At 44.0% G+C, this 18,294-nt stretch overlaps 1 protein-coding gene across 3 annotated transcripts in view; it reads left to right on the forward strand.

The window, feature by feature from the left end:
- myo18b (myosin XVIIIB) overlaps positions 1–18,294 on the forward strand; it is a 61,099-nt gene that overhangs the window by 14,142 nt on the left and 28,663 nt on the right. For all 3 annotated transcript variants that reach the window (XM_081613641.1, XM_081613639.1, XM_081613640.1), the window contains exons 11-30: positions 1,962–2,025; positions 4,378–4,522; positions 5,399–5,560; positions 6,363–6,453; positions 7,025–7,217; positions 7,903–7,983; positions 8,105–8,225; positions 8,340–8,487; positions 9,624–9,807; positions 9,887–10,037; positions 12,931–13,040; positions 13,131–13,196; positions 13,282–13,410; positions 15,098–15,241; positions 15,700–15,789; positions 15,873–15,992; positions 16,131–16,236; positions 17,453–17,577; positions 17,669–17,823; positions 18,038–18,161. In XM_081613641.1, coding sequence (XP_081469767.1) covers positions 1,962–2,025; positions 4,378–4,522; positions 5,399–5,560; positions 6,363–6,453; positions 7,025–7,217; positions 7,903–7,983; positions 8,105–8,225; positions 8,340–8,487; positions 9,624–9,807; positions 9,887–10,037; positions 12,931–13,040; positions 13,131–13,196; positions 13,282–13,410; positions 15,098–15,241; positions 15,700–15,789; positions 15,873–15,992; positions 16,131–16,236; positions 17,453–17,577; positions 17,669–17,823; positions 18,038–18,161 — 2,509 coding nt within the window. The remainder of the gene's footprint in view (positions 1–1,961; positions 2,026–4,377; positions 4,523–5,398; positions 5,561–6,362; positions 6,454–7,024; positions 7,218–7,902; positions 7,984–8,104; positions 8,226–8,339; positions 8,488–9,623; positions 9,808–9,886; positions 10,038–12,930; positions 13,041–13,130; positions 13,197–13,281; positions 13,411–15,097; positions 15,242–15,699; positions 15,790–15,872; positions 15,993–16,130; positions 16,237–17,452; positions 17,578–17,668; positions 17,824–18,037; positions 18,162–18,294) is intronic.

Consider the following 18,294-nt stretch of genomic DNA (forward strand, 5'->3'; position numbering starts at 1 on the left):
CAGACTGGGGTGGTGGTCCCCCTGTTTAACAAGGGGGACCGGAGGGTGTGCTCCAATTACAGAGGTGTCACACTCTTAAGCCTCCCTGGTAAGGTCTATTCAGGGGTCCTGGAGAGGAGGGTCCATCGGATAGTCAGGCCTCGGATTCAGGAAGAGCAGTGTGGTTTTCATCCTGGTCGTGGAACCCTGGACCAGCTCTACACCCTCAGATGTAGGGTAGACTCAGGGTCCTGGAGGGTCCCCTGCTGAGGGACCCTCCAGCAGGGAGGGTGATGGGTACCGGCGGGCGAAGCGGCGGTATTACCGGTGTCAGAGTCTGGTCCGCATTGCCGGCAGTAAGTCGGGCTCGTTTCCGGTGAGAGTTGGACTCCGCCAAGGCTGCCCTTTGTCACCGATTCTGTTCATTACTTTCATGGACAGAATTTCTAGGTGCAGCTGAGGTGTTGAGGGGATCCGTTATGGTGGCCTTAGGATCACATCTCTGCTTTTTGCAGATGATGTGGTCCTGTTGGCTTCATCGGAACGTGATCTGCAGCTCTCACTGGAGCGGTTCGCAGCCGAGTGTGAAGCGGCCGGGATGAGGCTCAGTGCCTCCAAATCCGAGGCCATGGTCTTGAGCCGGAAAAGGGTAGAGTGCCTTCTCTGGGTCAGGGGGGTCGTCCTGCCTCAAGTGGAGGAGTTTATGTATCTGGGGATCTTGTTCACGAATGAGGGAAGAAGGGAGCGGGAGATAAACAGGCGGATTGGGGCAGCGTCTGCTGTGAAACGGGCGCTGTACCGGTCCGACGTGGTGAAGAGAGAGCTGAGTCAAAAAGCAAAGCTCTTGATTTACCGGTCTATCTACGTTCCCACCCTCATCTATGGTCATGAGCTTTGGGTCAAGCGGCCGAAATGGGTTTCCTCCGCAGGGTGGCTGGGCTCTCCCTTAGAGATAGGGTGAGAAGCTCGGTCATCCAGGAGGGACTCAGAGTAGAGCCGCTGCTCCTCCACGTCGAGAGGAGCCAGTTGAGGTGGCTCGGGCATCTGGTAAGGATGCCTCCTGGACGCCTCCCTGGTGAGGTGTTTCGGGCACGTCCCACCGGGAGGAGGCCTCGGGGAAGACCCAGGACACGCTGGAGGGACTGTGTCTCTCGGCTGGCCTGGGAACGCCTTGGGATTCCCCTGGAGGAGCTGGAAGAAGTGGCTGGGGAGAGGGAAGTCTGGGCCTCCCTTCTGAAGCTGCTGCCCCCACAACCCAACCCCGGATAAGCGGCAAAAAATGGATGGATGGATGTTAGTCATTTAATCTGAATAAAATTTTCTGTTTTATATCAGTGAAGTTGTCCAGAATTATGTCAATTTTGCAAAATTTAGGAGAAACTGATTACTTTTCATTACGTTCTGTAAAATCAGAAGTTTACATACGTGAGTGTGCCTGAAAATATAAAATAAAAAAGTTCAGGAGATGATGTCATAGTTTTATAAGCTTCTTATAGGTTCATTTATTACATTTGAGTTAAATGGAGGCACACCTGTGGATGTTTTTTAACACCTTAAACACACTCCTTCCTGTGTGACATCACAGAACGATAAAAACAGAAATCAGCCTAGATTTCAGGAAGAGAAGTCTGGATTAACCTGTGTTTCAATCTCCAGATGCTTTCATATATTCAGACAGTAGATACACGCACACACAGGTTTCCTCTGAGTTCTCTGATTTCCTCCTGCAAACCAAAAACAGCTCAATCAGTTTCTCTATGTTGCCCTCAGATTGGCTCTCTGTGTGTTCAGGGTCTATCTCCCCCCTCCCACAATAATTCAGCTCAATTAAATTGAAAAAATGCTTTATTTATCCCAAAGAGAAATGAGATCCTGTGGTTATTCATATCATCCAAGTATTTTCAGACAGTCGTTGCCGATGCTGACGCTTTGGGCAGGAAGTGTCTCCCGTAGAGACTAACTTCCTGTTTCTTGCTCCCCAGGACAGAACTGCAGCTGCACCAGCTCCCTGACTCCAACACTTTTGGTATCCTTCATCCCACCAAGGTACAGAAAGAGCAGCTGCAGTGTCAGCATTAACACACTGCAGTCTCACTGTGTCAGTGTGTTAGCTGATGGGTGAGATGAGCCGACATCTAGAAGACGACACGTGTTTATCATAACATTTTAGCCACACATTTTTCCAGCTTGTAACATCATTTTGCTAAAGATTCAATGGAATCAATAAGATAGGTCAGTTTTTCCAAAGTCGTGTTTTTCCAAGTGAGCCGGTGCTTTTATGGCCTGACGACGCTTAAGAAATTCTATTAAATTGACCTTTGAATTAGCAGAAAGAAACAAGATCCGTGATGGTAAAACTATAAAACACATGAGCTGGGAGTGACACTGGCCTGGTCGTGATCTTGAGACTTGGACTTTTTTAGGAGCTTCTCTTCAACTTCTAGTCAGCTGATGAAAAATCAGCTTGAATGTATTTTTCTATCATTTTCCTACTTTTCTCTCCTCCTTCAGTTTCCGCTGTTAGCATTTAGAAACCTGGTTGCTATGCACCACCATAATGCAAATACTTACAGCATATAGACCGTGGTCTGAGTTGATCTATATCAACTTTACAGGGCAAAGTGATCAGCAATAGATGCTTTACGGTTGTTAGTTTTAATCCAGACATACATAGAAGGAAAAAAGGGATTTTGTGTGACATTAAAATTTAAAGGACCAGTATTATGTAAAATAGACATTTTTCATGCTGTAATGTTACATAATGTAACATTAACAAGTGTTGCTTTGATTCTTTGCTACAGGTTTGAGGAATCCTTTAATCTCCCATGGCAACCACTCAGGTGTGCCTAACAACAATTAATAACAAAAACATTGTGACTGGATAAAAAAAAAAAAATCATAAATGATCTCTTAAGCAACTCTATAGGTGTTCCACAGGGACCTACCTTTGGATCATTCCTGTAATACTTTACATTAAATGGAGGTATTATATAAAATTGACTATTTTCAACTTTTTATCATGGCATATTTTTTCATGCATCCTTGAATCTCCCATGGCAACCATTCAGTTGTACCGAAGCATCTGCTCTCATAAAGTGTCGCCTATTGTTATATATATTGTAAACAAAACAAAAAATCTAGAATTCATTTTATTTACACGGTGCAAAATCCTGACTTTACACAGAAAGTGGTTCCCAGATTTTCTGTCACAATCTACAGTTTATGGACACATAAAGGTTAATCTTTTACTCCTACAGGATCACAGGCACAAAGCCGTTCAACCCAGAGGAGTTTTCTCAAACTTTACTGAGACGAGCTGTTTGTATTGCAGAGAAATTAAAATTTCCCATAACCAGATCGTTCTCTGCTGGGCAACAGATGTCTTTTAAAAACAAAACTGGCTCTGTGCTATCGTCAGCCAGCTCAGTCTGTGCACAGTGAAAACCACAGCGTTCATTAGCAGCTGCTGTGTCACTGCAGTGGCCTTAACATATGAGACAGCTGCAGTGTGTCAGTGAGCCACAGCAGCAACAGGCGGTTAGCAGTTAGCGGAGCGAGGAAAGCTGATTCTAGCTGGAAGTGACGGGGAGAACGTCATGTCTGGATGGGAACAAAAATCAAAAGAAGCTTCGATTTTTATTTCATATTCTTTCAGTGTGTTTAAGTTTGCAACATCAATAATCTTATAGTCTTATAGTAACATAACATGTATAATATAAACAGTTACACATAATTTACTCACGTCTCCTGAGGAAACTTCTTATCTGCAGCGTGTCCTCCAGCAGGAACTATGATGTTGTCCTAGTCCAAGGAGCTACGAAGAAATCACCCGTGTTCTTAAACCTGAACATAAATATTTACTGCATTACAAAGAGCAACATTTGTAGAACCATGAAAACAATGTCCGTGTCATGTTTTTAAAAAAGTTCTAGTTTTACTGCTAATGAATGGTTCGACAGCACCACCTGCTGGCAAAAAGGAATACAAGTTCTCATTAGAGTTAGCTGTGACCAGATAACTGCTGTTTTATCATTTATATTAGATAGGGCCAATGCTTTTCTTCATGTAGGATAAAATGCTAATTTTTTTATAAATAAGCAGAGCTTAGGCGTTGCTTTCATATGTACAGTGCTAAAAACACAAACATTTCTAGTTTACACTCCTCTGCCTAAAATGAAATAGAAGTCAGTTTTATAATCTTTCTGTAAATATGAGGTAAAGAGGGACTAAAGCTAGAAAAATGAAATCGAGCATAAAGAGTTCTATCTGATGGTGTGTGAAGGCCTTCTCCTTTCTTCCTCTGCTTGTCTGTCTGTCTGTCTGTCTGTCTGTCTGTCTGTCTGTCTGTCTGTCCGTCCGTCCGTCCGTCCGTCCGTCCGCTCGCTCGCTCGCTCGCAGGTTGAAGAAAAACAGCGAGCGTCTGTCGCCTTCACCAAGCTGCTGGCTGCCATGGAAATGCTAAGCTTCTCAGCCGGAGAGCAGAAGGCGATCTGGCACGTTCTGGCTGCTATCTACCACCTGGGAGCTGCTGGGGCCTGTAAAGGTAACACACCATCATCATCATCATCAGTCAGACACCCTAAGCGATCACGCATACCTGGACTGAGTTCATGGCCTTTAACCACACAGTTAATCTGATTAGAGTTGTTGTTCAGGTGAAAGTGGATCAAATGTCCTCACAGTGTGGAAACGTTCTCACCATGAGGCCTGAAGAGGAGGAAGAATAATAGTGAACAAAAATCAGCTAATTCACAGAAGGAGGCGCAGCTCAACAGCATGTATTGTTACTGGAAGTATAATAACTAACATTAACACTACCTACTGTCAGTACTGGTTTCATAAGTTTTAGATTCTAGAAAGTTACAAAAAAATCTCTTAAAAATGTTCTCGTTAGGTGTTCTGGTATTTAGCATGTAGAAATAATTTAGGTGATTGTAACCGACTTAAAGAAAGAGAAGTTTGGACTGATGTAAATTTAGAGAGTGAGGAAAAAATTGTAGATGTGTTTTTATTCGGTGTATGGAAATTAGGCATGTCACAATAACATAATTTGCTGGATGATAAATTGTCCCAGGAATTATTACGATAAATGATAACGTTGTTGTTTTTAGAGCATTTTGAGTTCTCTCACTCAAAAACCAATACATTTTAATTTTGTAAAGAAAGCTAGACTCTGGAACTGTAGTTTAAACATCCAGAATAAAACACAAACAAAAACCACTTACAACTGAAACCACAGATATAATGGATTATAATGTCTCTGTCATCAAAATTCCCCATCAATGAATATTAATCATTAGAATGCAAATTATCGAGGTCATTTTAATTCATTATGCCATTAATTGCTTATTGTAAGCATCTGGTTCCAGCTGTGTGCTGGCAGGCTTCCTGATGCAGCGCGCTCTGTTTTGATGTGCAGTGGGCCGGAGGCAGTTTGTGAACTTTGACAGCGCTCAGGCAGCCAGCAGAATCCTGGGGTGTGAGGCGGAGGACCTGGACACGGCCGTCTTCAAGCATCACCTGCGACAGCTGCTGCAGAAAGCCACCGGAGTCAGCAGAGAGAGGAACGAGGCCGAGGAGGGTGAGAGGCACAACAACCGGAGAGGAAACGCTCACAGAGAGGCAGAGGGGAGGAAGGAGGGCAAGAAGTGGAGGGAGTTTACCTGGGGGTCACCAGGAGGTCAATCCTGACAGGCTTTCAATCTTAAACACATGATGAAAGATGACTGAGATATGGAACTCAAGAGATACAAAGTAACCTGAAAGGAAGCGAGTAGATGTGATATTAAACTGTAGCTCAAGGCAATGTGAGGTAGGCGGCTGCTTAGGGCCTCCACAGCACCAGGGGGGCCCCAAGAGCACCAAACTAGCATGATTTTAAATATGTTCACATTCACATTCAGTTTGAACTAAATGCTTTTACACATGGAAAAAAAGATTTTTATATTATTATAATAATGACAAATTATAAGTTATCTCTTCCTGCTGTTGGCTGCTGCCACTGTTGGGGAAATATAAGATAGGAAACTTGTTACTGTAGTTTTAGTGTTTATCATCTGGTGTCACTATAAAATAGTTAAAATAATATGACACACAAGTACCACTCAGCATTTCAAAATCCACATATTGTTTTAGTTTGCTGCTCATGTAAAGTTAAAATAAATAACGATAACAACACTGTCATGATGTAAGCTAATTACAAATGACGCTAATGATACTAGGTATGTTACATACATAAAGTAGCTTAGAAATGATGGCACTTCTGGCTTTGACGTGTTGGTATGTGGGTCCCCAAATGAAAATCTGCTTAGGGCCCCAGAAAGCCTTGGAGCGGCCCTGGTTTCAGTGAAGCTAAACTCTCTCAGCCTCCTCTGTCTGTGCAGGTCCCCGTCTAACAGCTGCTCAGTGTCTGGATGGAATGGCTGCTGGTCTCTATGAAGAGCTCTTCACCGCCATAGTCTCACTCATCAACAGGTGAGTGAGACTATGCGCATTTTTAACAAAGCAACATTACAAGTCATGAAATCACAGCTTGTTGTCCAGAGAAAGGAGCTGGATTACACAGTGACTGTAGAGATTGAACAGAACGTTAAAGCACTATGTGCCTTGTATCACCTCAGTTTATAGAAATAAAATGTGTTTTTCTACTATTGCTGTGCTTCACATTCCTGTTTGTGTCATATCCACTACGGGTGTGCAGACATTTATCACACAGGCCAAAAAACTACAAACTTTTTAAAAAGCTAGTAACACAAAAATGCTTTGTGCTTTTTTGTGCTTTTTCATAATAATTCTCAGCAATGCAATATTTTAATAAAACAAGTAATCATTGAGTCTATTCTCTAATTAACCACGTTTGCAGGGGTAGAATGGGGGAGGTGGGGGGAAATAAGCCCCTTATTGATTTGCCATAGGGCCTGTTTAAAATCAGTCCGTCACTTTGGACTCCTCTGACTTATGGAGAAGTTGTCTCTGTCCTGACAGCTCTGGTGCCTTTTCTGCAGAAACCTGAGCAGGTGTGACGTCGGTTCTGTTTCACTTCCAGAGCTCTGAGCAGTGAGCAGCTAGCATTAGCCTCTGTGATGGTGGTGGACGCCCCGGGCCTCAGGAACCCCCGACACTCAGCGGAGGAGCGAGGGGCCAGCTGGTCAGAGCTGTGTCACAATTACCTGCAGGAGCGGCTGCTGGAGCACTACCACTCACACACCTTCACACACACACTGGAGAGATATGCACAGGTAACACGCAGTGGAATTTGTTGGGATTTTATGTGATACACCAACAAAAGATGGTGTAAAATCAGGAGCAAATTTTGGCTGCAGTTGCAAAATATATTAAACTTGGTCAGGTTTGATAGAGAGTCACTGATGACATCAGAATTCAGATTCTGAATTAGATTTCCTTCGTTGACGCTTCAACTGGGGATCTTTTGATCAATTTATTGATGACGTTAGCTTTTTCTGGTTTTGTCGTGAATGTTCTATAATCTCTGTGTGATTCTGCCAGTCTTGGCCAGGATTCTCTTGCAAAAGAGATTTTTAATTTTCCTGGTGAATTAAAGATTAAATAAATAAATAAATAAATAAATAAACCTTAGCCTTTGACTAGGCCATTGTAATAGTTTTATTTGTAAAATGGTTTGAAAGCCACTACTTAGAGTTGATCCGAAAAATAAACACTGAAGTGGCTGCAACTTCATGGTATATAAACTGAAAGTTGTTTCTCTCAGATTTTCACTGCTCCTCACATTTCCCTCATTCAGCATTTCTCTCTTTCTGAACCCCTAAGTATTAAAAGTGTAGTGAAGGACTTTCTAGTGAAAGAAACACAGATAATCAGCAACTGGTGGACAACTGGATGACTGAAGTGTGTGAATGTAGAGACAGCTGTGACGTTTAGAGCTGTGTGTGTTTCCTGGTGCAGGAGAAGATTCATGTGGCGTTCGAGTGTCCAGACAGCAGTTCTTCAGAGGTGGTGTCCGCCATCGATCAGTCGCCTGCGCAGGTACGAGATCCACCACATCGCTTCCTAACATGTCTTTTAAGACAGATTTTGTCCTAAAAAAGAGCTGTGTATATGATTTTACATGTGTGATTTTGTGTGCGTGTGTGTGTGTGTGTTTCAGGTCCGGGCAGCAGATGGAGACCCTCGAGGTCTGCTGTGGGTTCTGGATGAAGAGATGGTGACGCCCTCCTCCTGTGAGAGCGCCGCCCTGCAGAGAGTCTGTCAGTATTACAACAACACTGGTAAATATCAAACACACACACACACACTTATAACCAGAGCTCATACCCTGTGTGTATGAGCAGGCGGTTTCCTGCAGAGTGACATAACTGAAGTGTGTGTGTGTGTGTCTGCAGTGCGTCAGTGTGAGCAGCCGCTGCAGTGTGAGGTGAGCCACCTGACGGGACGTGACCCGGTCCGGTACGACCTCTCAGGATGGTTCGGTCAGATCCAGAACAACCCGTCTGCTCTCAATGCCATCACTCTGCTCCAAAACTCCACCATGTGAGTATGTATGCAGCATATTGATCTGCTGAAAGGCCAGAAGCAGGTGGACAGCCTGAAGACGGCCGGTCCTCTCTTACTGACACAGTCACACACAGTCTTCATCTACTGTTGTCATTAAGGCTTTCTGGTGGTTATTATCACATTTTTCCTACACACCAGCCCCTTATTGCCTCAACATGTTTTACAGGTTGTTGTTTTTTTGTTTGTTTTATTTTACTCTTCTGTGAGATGTTTGGTTATTAATGTTGTGGTGAAAGGAAATGAAATGAACTCAATAGGTTCACAGTGAGATAAGGACTTTTGGGTGAAGGATAGTAGTTGTTTCCATTAACCTCAAAACTGCACAATAGAAACACAATATTAAACAAAAAACGTTTCTCACGAAAAAGCCTTTGTACCAGAAAATGGTTTTTCATCAAACATTTTTCACATTACATTAGTTTGTATTCAGCAGCTAATTAGCAGACGTCTCCTCTGATTGGCTGTTGGATAATTAGTGCTGGCACCATGGCAGAATTCTGAACTTAAGTTTTCTTTTTTTATGGAAACACTACAATTGCAAAATTGTGTGTGTGTTTTTTTTTTTTTTACTTTAGCAAAATATTAAAAATGTTTTGTGCACATTCGTAATAGAAACTCAGCTGGAGAGTATTGGACGGATCATCAGTAGCTGTGTTTGCATTAATCATAAAACTATGCAAATTGAAATCGCAAATATACATTTGCTTAATGGAAAGATATCAATTTTGAAAAAATTCCCAATTTTCTATAAGAAGTGTTTGATGTAGGATGAGGTTTTTGGTATCCTAATTTTTATCATTATTACAATAGTACCACAAAAAACACAATGCAATTCTACGATCGTATCGCTGACCCATACCTCCTACACTTCTGGTTAATTTTTTTTTTTGACACCATGAACATCCACCAGTGTGAGCTTTTAAACTTGTGTTGCTGCTGAATTAACACAAGTCCAACTCAAAGTGGCAATAATGTGCCATTTATAACAAAGCGTAACCCCATGCTACGCTATGCAGATGCTCTGTCTGCTCTGATGAAGAGTCATATATTTGGATTACAGCTGCCTCGTCGTTTTGGAACGTGTGCTGAACTCCTCTCTTGTCCTTCCTCAGAGGCGTGGTGAAGGCCATGTTCACCCCCAGGATCTCCCTGCGCCCTCTGTGCCGCGGCCTGGCCGGGTTGGAGGGAGGCAGCCAGCGCGCCCTGCAGCGGAACGGAATCATCCGGAAAACCTTCAGCGGCGGGATGGCGGCCATACGCAGACACTCCCAGTGTATAGCAATGAAGCTGCAGGCGGTATGTATGGCACTACCGTCACCACGTTCTGACGTCACCCCAGAAGCATGACGGCTGTCATTGTCTCGCGGTCCTGCAGGACGCGCTGGTGAACCTGATCCGCCGAGCCAGGCCGGTGTTCCTGCAGTGTGTCAGCGCAAAATCGAGCAGCGGCGGTTTGGACGTGCCGGCTCTCAGAGTGCAGCTGCATTCCACCCAGATCCTGTCGGCCCTGCAGCTCTACCGCACAGGTTGGCCCTTCACCTCAGACCATCTTCACGTACAAACACAGGAGTTAAGATGTTCAGAGACATCAAACAGGACAACCTACAGCTGAACAAACTGACTGGTTACTCACCAGGTTCTGTCAGTTATGCAGTGATCAGACTATAACCCAAAATTACTGCCTTCCCAAAAATGGAAAATTATTTTTCATTCATATAAAAAAAAAAAAAATTGTTTCTGAATATGTGAGGGGACATAACAAGAACAAAACAAGGAGAAATTTCATCAAAAAAATATTGAGAGAAAACTTAGATTTACTATGGGAGTGTGTGTTTAATTACAGTAAAATGATAACCACCATCATTATTTTAGTGTGTACAATAAACACGTTTACTACAGGAAGCATCGCTGTCTCTACTCCTACTACTGGAACCAAACATTCAGTCTCTATTCTCCACAAATCCCGAACAAACTTCCAGGAAACTGCAAAGATGCTGAGCCAGCAGCTGTGTTTCCATTACAAAATGTACGCAAAACTTTATTAATATTCTGCTAATGTCAAAAACACACAGTTTCACAATTGTGGTGTTTCAATTAACTAAGAAACACAATTGAAATCTTCAAACTTTCTTCTTTCAAATTTTCTCAAAGTTGATAAAAGCATTGAGTTTAAGTGGCTGCTGCCTCAACCAGACCACAAAATCCTAGAGGAACAGCTATTTATTTATATTTTAACAGATTAATTGGTTTTATCAAGCAGCGGCGGTTTGGACGTGCCGGCTCTCAGAGTGCAGCTGCACTCTGAGATCCGGTTCTGGTGGAACCGTTCCTTTAAGAACATTAAGGTTTTTGATATGGCCCTGAATGAAAATGAGTTTGACATCATCATAGTGTACACTCAGGCAAGAACTTTATTTCTTCTGAGCTGCCCTGATTTTTTTTTTTCTTTTAAGTGATAAGTGAGTTAGTTTATAGTTTTTACATCAGAGCCCCTTTTGATTATTTGATTACATAAATACAGACTTGCATAATTCCTTGCATCGAGGCCTCACCTCGATGCATGGCTCTGGTTCTGGAACCAGTCTCCTTGAGAGGGGCTGGACGTGCTACCAGTCTGGAGTTGCCCACGGTAAGAGGCGCCGGGCAGGAGTGGGCATTCTTGTGCCCCCCATCTTGGCGCCTGTACGTTGGGGTTTATCCCGGTGAACGAGAGGGTAGCCTCCCTCCGCCTACGGGTGGGGGGACGGGTTCTGACTGTTGTCTGTATTTACAGGCTGAACAGCAGTTCAGATTACCCACTCTTCTTGGAGTCCTTAGAGGACTGAAGAGTGCCCCTCCTGGGGACTCCCTTGTTCTACTGGGGGACTTCAACGCTCACGTGGGCAATGACATTGAGACCTGGAGAGGCGTGGTTGGGAGGAACGGCCCCCCCGATCTGAACTCGAGTGGTGTTCTGTTGTTGGACTTCTGTGCTCGTCATGGATTGTCCATCACGAACACCATGTTCAGGCATAAGGGCGTCCATATGTGCACTTAGCACTAGGACACCCTAGGCTGCAGTTCGCTGATCGATTTTGTCATAGTTTCATCGGATCTGCGGCCGTATGTCTTGGACACTCAGGTGAAGAGAGGTGCGGAGCTGTCCACTGACCACTACCTGGTGGTGAGTTGGCTCACCACCAGGTAGAGAGGTGGGGGAGGAAGCCGGTCAGACCTGGCAGGCCCAAACGTGCAGTGAGGGTCTGCTGGGAACGTCTGGCGGAGTCCCCTGTGAGACGGAGGTTTAACACCCATCTCCGGCAGAACTTCGAACACGTTCCGGGGGAGGTTGGGGACATTGAGTCTGAGTGGACCATGTTCCGCGCCTCCATTGCCGAGGCGGCTTATCGGAGCTGCTGCCACAAGGCTGTTGGTGCCTATCCTGGTGGCAACCCTCGAACCCGTTGGTGGACACCTTCGGTGAGGGATGCTGTCAAGCTGAAGAAGGAGTCCTATCGGGCCTTTTTGGCCTTTGGGACTCCAGACGCACCTGATGGGTACCGGCGGGCGAAGCAGCATGTAACTCGGGTGGTTGCTGAGGCAAAAACTCGGGCGCGGGAGGAGTTTGGAGAGGCCCTGGAGAAAGGGTAGAGTGCCTTCTCCGGGTCAGGGGGGTCGTCCTGCCTCAAGTGGAGGAGTTTAAGTATCTGGGGATCTTGTTCACGAATGAGGGAAGAAGGGAGTGGGAGATCGACAGGCGGATTGGGGCAGCATCTGCCGTGAAGCGGGCGCTGTATCGGTCCGTCGTGGTGAAGAGAGAGCTGAGTCAAAAAGCGAAGCTCTCAATTTACCGGTTGATCTACGTTCCCACCCTCATCTATGGTCATGAGCTTTAGGTCATGACCGAAAGAACGAGATCACGGATACAAGCGGCCAAATGGGTTTCCTTCGCAGGGTGTCTGGGCTCTCCCTTAGAGAGAGAAGCTCGGTCATCCGGGAGGGACTCAGAGTAGAGCCGCTGCTCCTCCACGTCGAGAGGAGCCAGTTGAGGTGGCTCGGGCATCTGGTCAGGATGCCTCCTGGACGCCTCCCTGGTGAGGAGTTCAGGGCACGTCCCACCGGGAGGAGGCCTCGGGGAAGACCCAGGACACGCTGGAGGGACTATGTCTCTCAGCTGGCCTGGGAACGCCTTGGGATTCCCCTAGAGGAGCTGGAAGAAGTGGCTGGGGAGAGGGAAGTCTGGGACTCTCTTCTGAAGCTGCTGCCCCTGCGACCCGACCCCGGATAAGCGGCAGAAAATGGATGGATGGATGGAGACTTGCATACCGTAGTTCCATAACTCCTTTATAAAGATAGAAATGTCAACAGATTTTAAATCAATAATAAAAAAATTAAAAAACAGAAATGTATATAAAGCCATATTTTCCTCTCCTTCTCCAGGTTATCCAGAACACATGACGCTCAGTGACTTCAGGTGTCATTTCCAGGCTCTCTCTCCTCCAATTATGAAGCGTTACGCCTCCATGTTTGTCAGCCATGATGAGAGAAAGGTACAGAAGTGAATCGCTGGAGTTCACATGAACAAAAATATCATAAACTCAGAATGAATCTGCTTTTTTTCCCTCTCCTTTGTGTGTCAGGCAGTGGAAGAGCTGCTAGTTGAGCTGGACGTAGATAAAAACAGCATTGTGGTCGGAGCCAGCAGGGTGAGAGCGGGTGTGGAGCCATCGGATGGTACAACAGGAGTCAGTCAGTTATGACTGAAATCTATTTTTCTCTGCTGGCTCTCAGGTGTTTATGAAGAGAGGTGTGCTGCAATACCTGGAGCAGCAGAGGGAACAGCAGGTGACCGGGTGGCTGGTTTACCTGCAGGCCGCCTGCAAGGGACATCTGGGACGTCAGAAGTACCGCAAACTCAAGGTGAGCTCCAGTCCGGTTCATTGACTCCAGGCTGTGCTCTGATACAGGAGTATCCACCGTCTGTCTCAATACAGACTGAGAGTAAGACAGTATAATATCACTCCAAGTTTCCAAGTTTTTTCAAGAAAAGTTCTGAGATTAATCTCAATTTCTGAGCTTGAAAATGTACTCCTCCTTTTTTTGTGTCTACAATAGCCCTAATACTCTGTCATAAATCAGACACATTAACTTCAAATAATTTTTTATGACTTTTTATTGCTCTCTGTACATTAAGAAAAAAAAATAAACTGCTGCTTGGCCTCACTAATACCTGATTGGTCACCCTGCAGATTAGCCACCTGTTATCTCCACTGAGTGATTTGATTTGTAAGGTGGAGGAATAAAATAATTCATGATGTTCTGCAGTAGAAATTACTAAAGATTTCAATGAAAACTAATTATTAACATATTTCTTATTTACTTAAGATAAATATTTATATATTTAGCCTTCATGTGATTTGTTTTATTTTACTCTTTGTTTACACACAGACACTGTACAACACTTCATTAACTTTTCAGAAGGAGATATGAGATGCGTGGCAGCAGGTTATAGCAAAAACATGCAGTCATGTACAGGCTGATCCTAATCAAGTTATGAATTGGTGAAAAGTCAGCACAATAATTAACTATATCGCCAAACTACAAACCTGCAGTTTAACAATTTCTTTGCCTTCATCAACAATAAGAGATAATCTGGTTTAATATCTGTAATTTTGCCCAATGTGCCGATATTTTATAACTAGATAACGATATAACTATGTTATATCATCTCAAGCTGTTTGAATGACTCAAAACAATAAAAGTGAAGGCAGTGTGGTAAAAACAATCCAGATTTTGGGATGCTTCAGTCACCTCTAGAGGGCGCCCTGTAGTCATGCTATCTGATCTCAAAGTGGTTCTTCAGGCGCAGCAGGAATGTCATGGGGGTTTTATGAACTAAACAAAAGTGTGCATAATATATCAGATTTTCAAAATGTAAAAACAAAAATATTATTATTAGAAAGAATATTATCTAATATGAGATTAGAAAGAATATGACGATGATGATATTGTCTGGATTTCTTGTTGCAAATCTTTAAAGCACTTTGATGTGTTGATTCAAGCCGTTTTAAAACAAAAACACTTTTAGTTACAGATCATAAAAATTTCATCGTAATCTCTTCTGCTCTCTTGTTAAACACTGCAGATATGTAAAATGTGCACAGCCAGCTCTATTAATTGTTTCATTCTGTATTTAGAAACACTTTTTTACAAATTATGCAGATGTTTTTAGGAAATAAATGCCTTTTGAAGAGAAGTTGAAATTGGTTCCAACATAAATGAAGAGCTATTAAGTTGGCTACATAAGTGATTAGTATCAGTAGGAGTGTCAAAGACATCTGAGACTTCATGAATTGATAGAGGATTTTGAAAACATCTTTGAATTAAAACTCTGAACTCTGAACCTCTTCATGTGGTTCCAGAGTTTTAGTTGGCCTCCAGAATATCAATTCACTTCCTGCTGTAATGAGATCAGTTCACTATTGGATCTCAGCTTTGGGTTTTACCTCAGACTTTTTACATTACTGTTTCTGCCTGTGTGTGTGTGTATGTGTGTGTGTGGCGTCCATGCATGCGTGCGTGCGTATGTGTGTGTTTTTATTTCCAGGTGCAGCAGATGGCGGTGAGGTGTCTGCAGAGGAACCTGCGGGTTCTGAAGGCCGTAGCCGAATGGAGCTGGTGGAAACTTTTCTGCAGGCTGCGTCCTCTGCTCGATGTGAACATGGACAATGAAAGGCTGAGAGCCAAGGAGGTATAGACGTTTATATGGACCTCCTTCAGTTCACTTCCTTTTAATAAAGAATTTGTTTTATGTTCATATTTATGTACAAGATCCCCTCAAACTCAGTGAGGGGATCTTGCTAATGGAGGAGAAACATCCTAACCTTCCAGGAAACCCGTCTGACTGAAGAGAAAGTACTGCCCCAATGGGCTGTAATGATGCATCTTAGGGATCTAATAATTCAGTTAGAAAAATGTCATGTTTTTTAAAGAGACATAGCCATTGTTCTTTAAAGTGACGGTAAAAGCAGACAGAACAGAAGTGAGCTGCAGCAGCATCCGCACCATCTGACAGAAACATCTAACACCAGCTGATCTCAGTGATGGGAAACAATAAAAAAGCAACAGCAATTCATCCAGCAAATGTTTGTGATGTGTCTTAAAGGATGTTTGTGTCTCAGTAAAAGCTTCTCTTTTGTTTTCTGAAAGGATGAGGTGTCGGCTCTGAGGCGCCGCCTGGAGAAGTCTGAGAAGGAGAGGAACGAGCTGAGGCAGACAGCAGACAGCCTGGAGACCAAGGTTAGAGCTGCAACACACACACACACACACACATACACACATACACAAACGCTCACCGCTATTAATGTGATCTATATGTGCAGGTTACCGCTGTGACATCGGAGCTAAGCGATGAGCGTTTCCGAGGCGATGCAGTGGGTCAGGCTCTGGATGTGGAGAGGGCAGAGAGGCTTCGACTCAGCCGGGAGAACAAGGACCTGCTGGTGAGCCAGCTAATTAAGTCACCTGACATTTCTTGCATGATGATTGTTGTCTATTTTAATTTAATGATTCAAATAAAAAAATATTTTCGTCTTTTGCGTCTTTTTTTTTTGTTGTTGTATAATTTGTGTCTTCTGAAGGCTCGGCTGGACCAGTGTAAGGTTACTATGGAAACCCTGGAGAAGCAGCTGGAGGAGGAGAAGCAGAAAGCTCACGTTGCTGCAAGTCAGAGAGGAGCTGCAACAGGTACGAGAGGAAAGTCTGCTGGCAAGACAAAAAGCAAAAACACACGGAGATTTGGCTGCTGAATGACCAAACATGCAGCAATGTTACAACATGAATGGAGAGATTTAACAGCAGAAAAGACTGGACTATAAATCAATAACAATATATATCACAATAGACATGTGATCAATATCAATAGATAATATATTTCATACAATATTCAAGATTCAGTATGTTGAATATTCGCTGAAATCTGATCCAGAACTGCACTGCTTTCTGGGGGATGTAGGCAGAGGGAAAGCTTTAGCTGCTCAACCTCTCTTGGTCAGCTAAGCAATGGAGGCAGCATCAGCTAACTCACTCTTTGGTTACCTAGCAACAGCCTGTTGAGTGACATGTGCAGCAGCAGTTGAATGGGGCAGTGTTATCTGAAATAGTCTTCTTTGAGTTTTACATCAAGTTATAATTTCCTCATCAAAAACACACCTGGAGTGTTGGTTTGTTTCTTTCATGCATGTTTGAAAAGTTCTTTTATCTCCTTGGCAACCATTCAGCTGTGCAAAATGCCTGGATGGATGAGGAGGAGCTTCAAGGTGAAGCTCCTCCTCAGAGATTCCTCATCACAGAGCAGCTCCACTCAGCTCCTTCAGACTAGCCAGCAGCCATTAGCAAACACCTGATGGAACTGCACATCAGAGAAGCAGTTTTTAAAGAGACAGAGGCCCAATTTCAAGGCATCAAATTGCAAAGTCAAATTTTTTTAAGTCATTGATACATAGAGCATTTTTATAACAAATGAAGATAACATAGTTACTTGATTGTACTATAAAATGTCACTATGTATGGAAAATACATAAAACTGACCCTTAATGGTTTTGTCGCATAACTGCTTAAAAATAAACGACATGAAGTGAAAACTGTCGATAAAACAAGAAAAGTCATGTCACTAGATATTTAAAACAAACAAACAAACAAAAAAATCACTTAACAGTAATTATTCACCTCAGCTGATATGAAACCCTTATATCATGAAATGTTTTTCAGTCATATCCTCCAGCCCAACTATTCCTGATTTAAACTGTAGCTTTCATCAGGCACTTTGTTCCTGTGAATCAAGGTATTTAATAAAACTTCCTCAAGAAAAGTGTGGTGACCTGACCTCAGGAACTCCTGACGGGACAAAGTTTCAATGAACTGAGTCTCAGACAAACTGATGCCCGAGTGTCCCGTCATTCAGAGGGCGAGCTGGCCATGCAGCTGGAGTGCTGCCAGACCGAGGTGGAGTTCGTCCGCAGGCGCCTGAAGCAGACGGAGGAGAAGCTGGAGACGGAGAGGCAGAGCAGACAGCAGCTCGACACCAAGGTGAGGCGGGACGCGCCGACGTGCACGGCAGCGCCAGCAGCACGTTAAAGTCTCAAGGTAACACCACCTGTGTGCACGTGTCTGTGTGTAGGTAGCAACACTGCAGGCCCAGCTGGAGCAGTCTCGGAGGAGCGCGTCGGAGCTGAAACGCCACTGTCGCAGGGTGACCTCTGACCTCCAGGATGCCAGAGTACTCAGCGATGCTCTGCAGAGTCGCATGCATGAACTGGAGCGCAAACAGAGAAGGTTCACCTTCCCTTCAGACACACGTCACCTTGTTGCTCCACTGCTCCTCCTCATGTCTGGCTGTTTAATGAATACATAATGCCTGTTAATGGTGTTTCTAATTACATCATGTTTTTGGAATATCTTCATTTTCACTGCTGTAATAAGACTTTTCCTCACAGCCAGCAAACTCGTGTGTGTGTGTGTGTGTGCGTGTGTGTGTGTGTTGCTGCAGGTTTGACAGTGAGCTGGCCCAGGCTCTGGAGGAGGCTAACAGAGAGAGAGAGCAGAAGGACAAAGCCTTGCAGGAGAACTCAGCTCTGGGTTCTGAAGTGTTCAGCCTGCGCTGCAGCCTGCAGGTATGTTTGTGTTTCATTAAGGAATGTCAGTGTTTGGTTTATGGCACTGTTTGAAAATAAATTTAACTAGTTTTTATAGAAACCAGTACTTAGGCCTGACACAGTAAGCAACAAATAAATTAAACATATGATA

The sequence above is a fragment of the Poecilia reticulata genome, chromosome 12 (assembly GCF_904066995.2).
Source record: "Poecilia reticulata chromosome 12, P_reticulata-male-v2, whole genome shotgun sequence".
NCBI classification, from domain to species: Eukaryota; Metazoa; Chordata; class Actinopteri; order Cyprinodontiformes; family Poeciliidae; genus Poecilia; species Poecilia reticulata.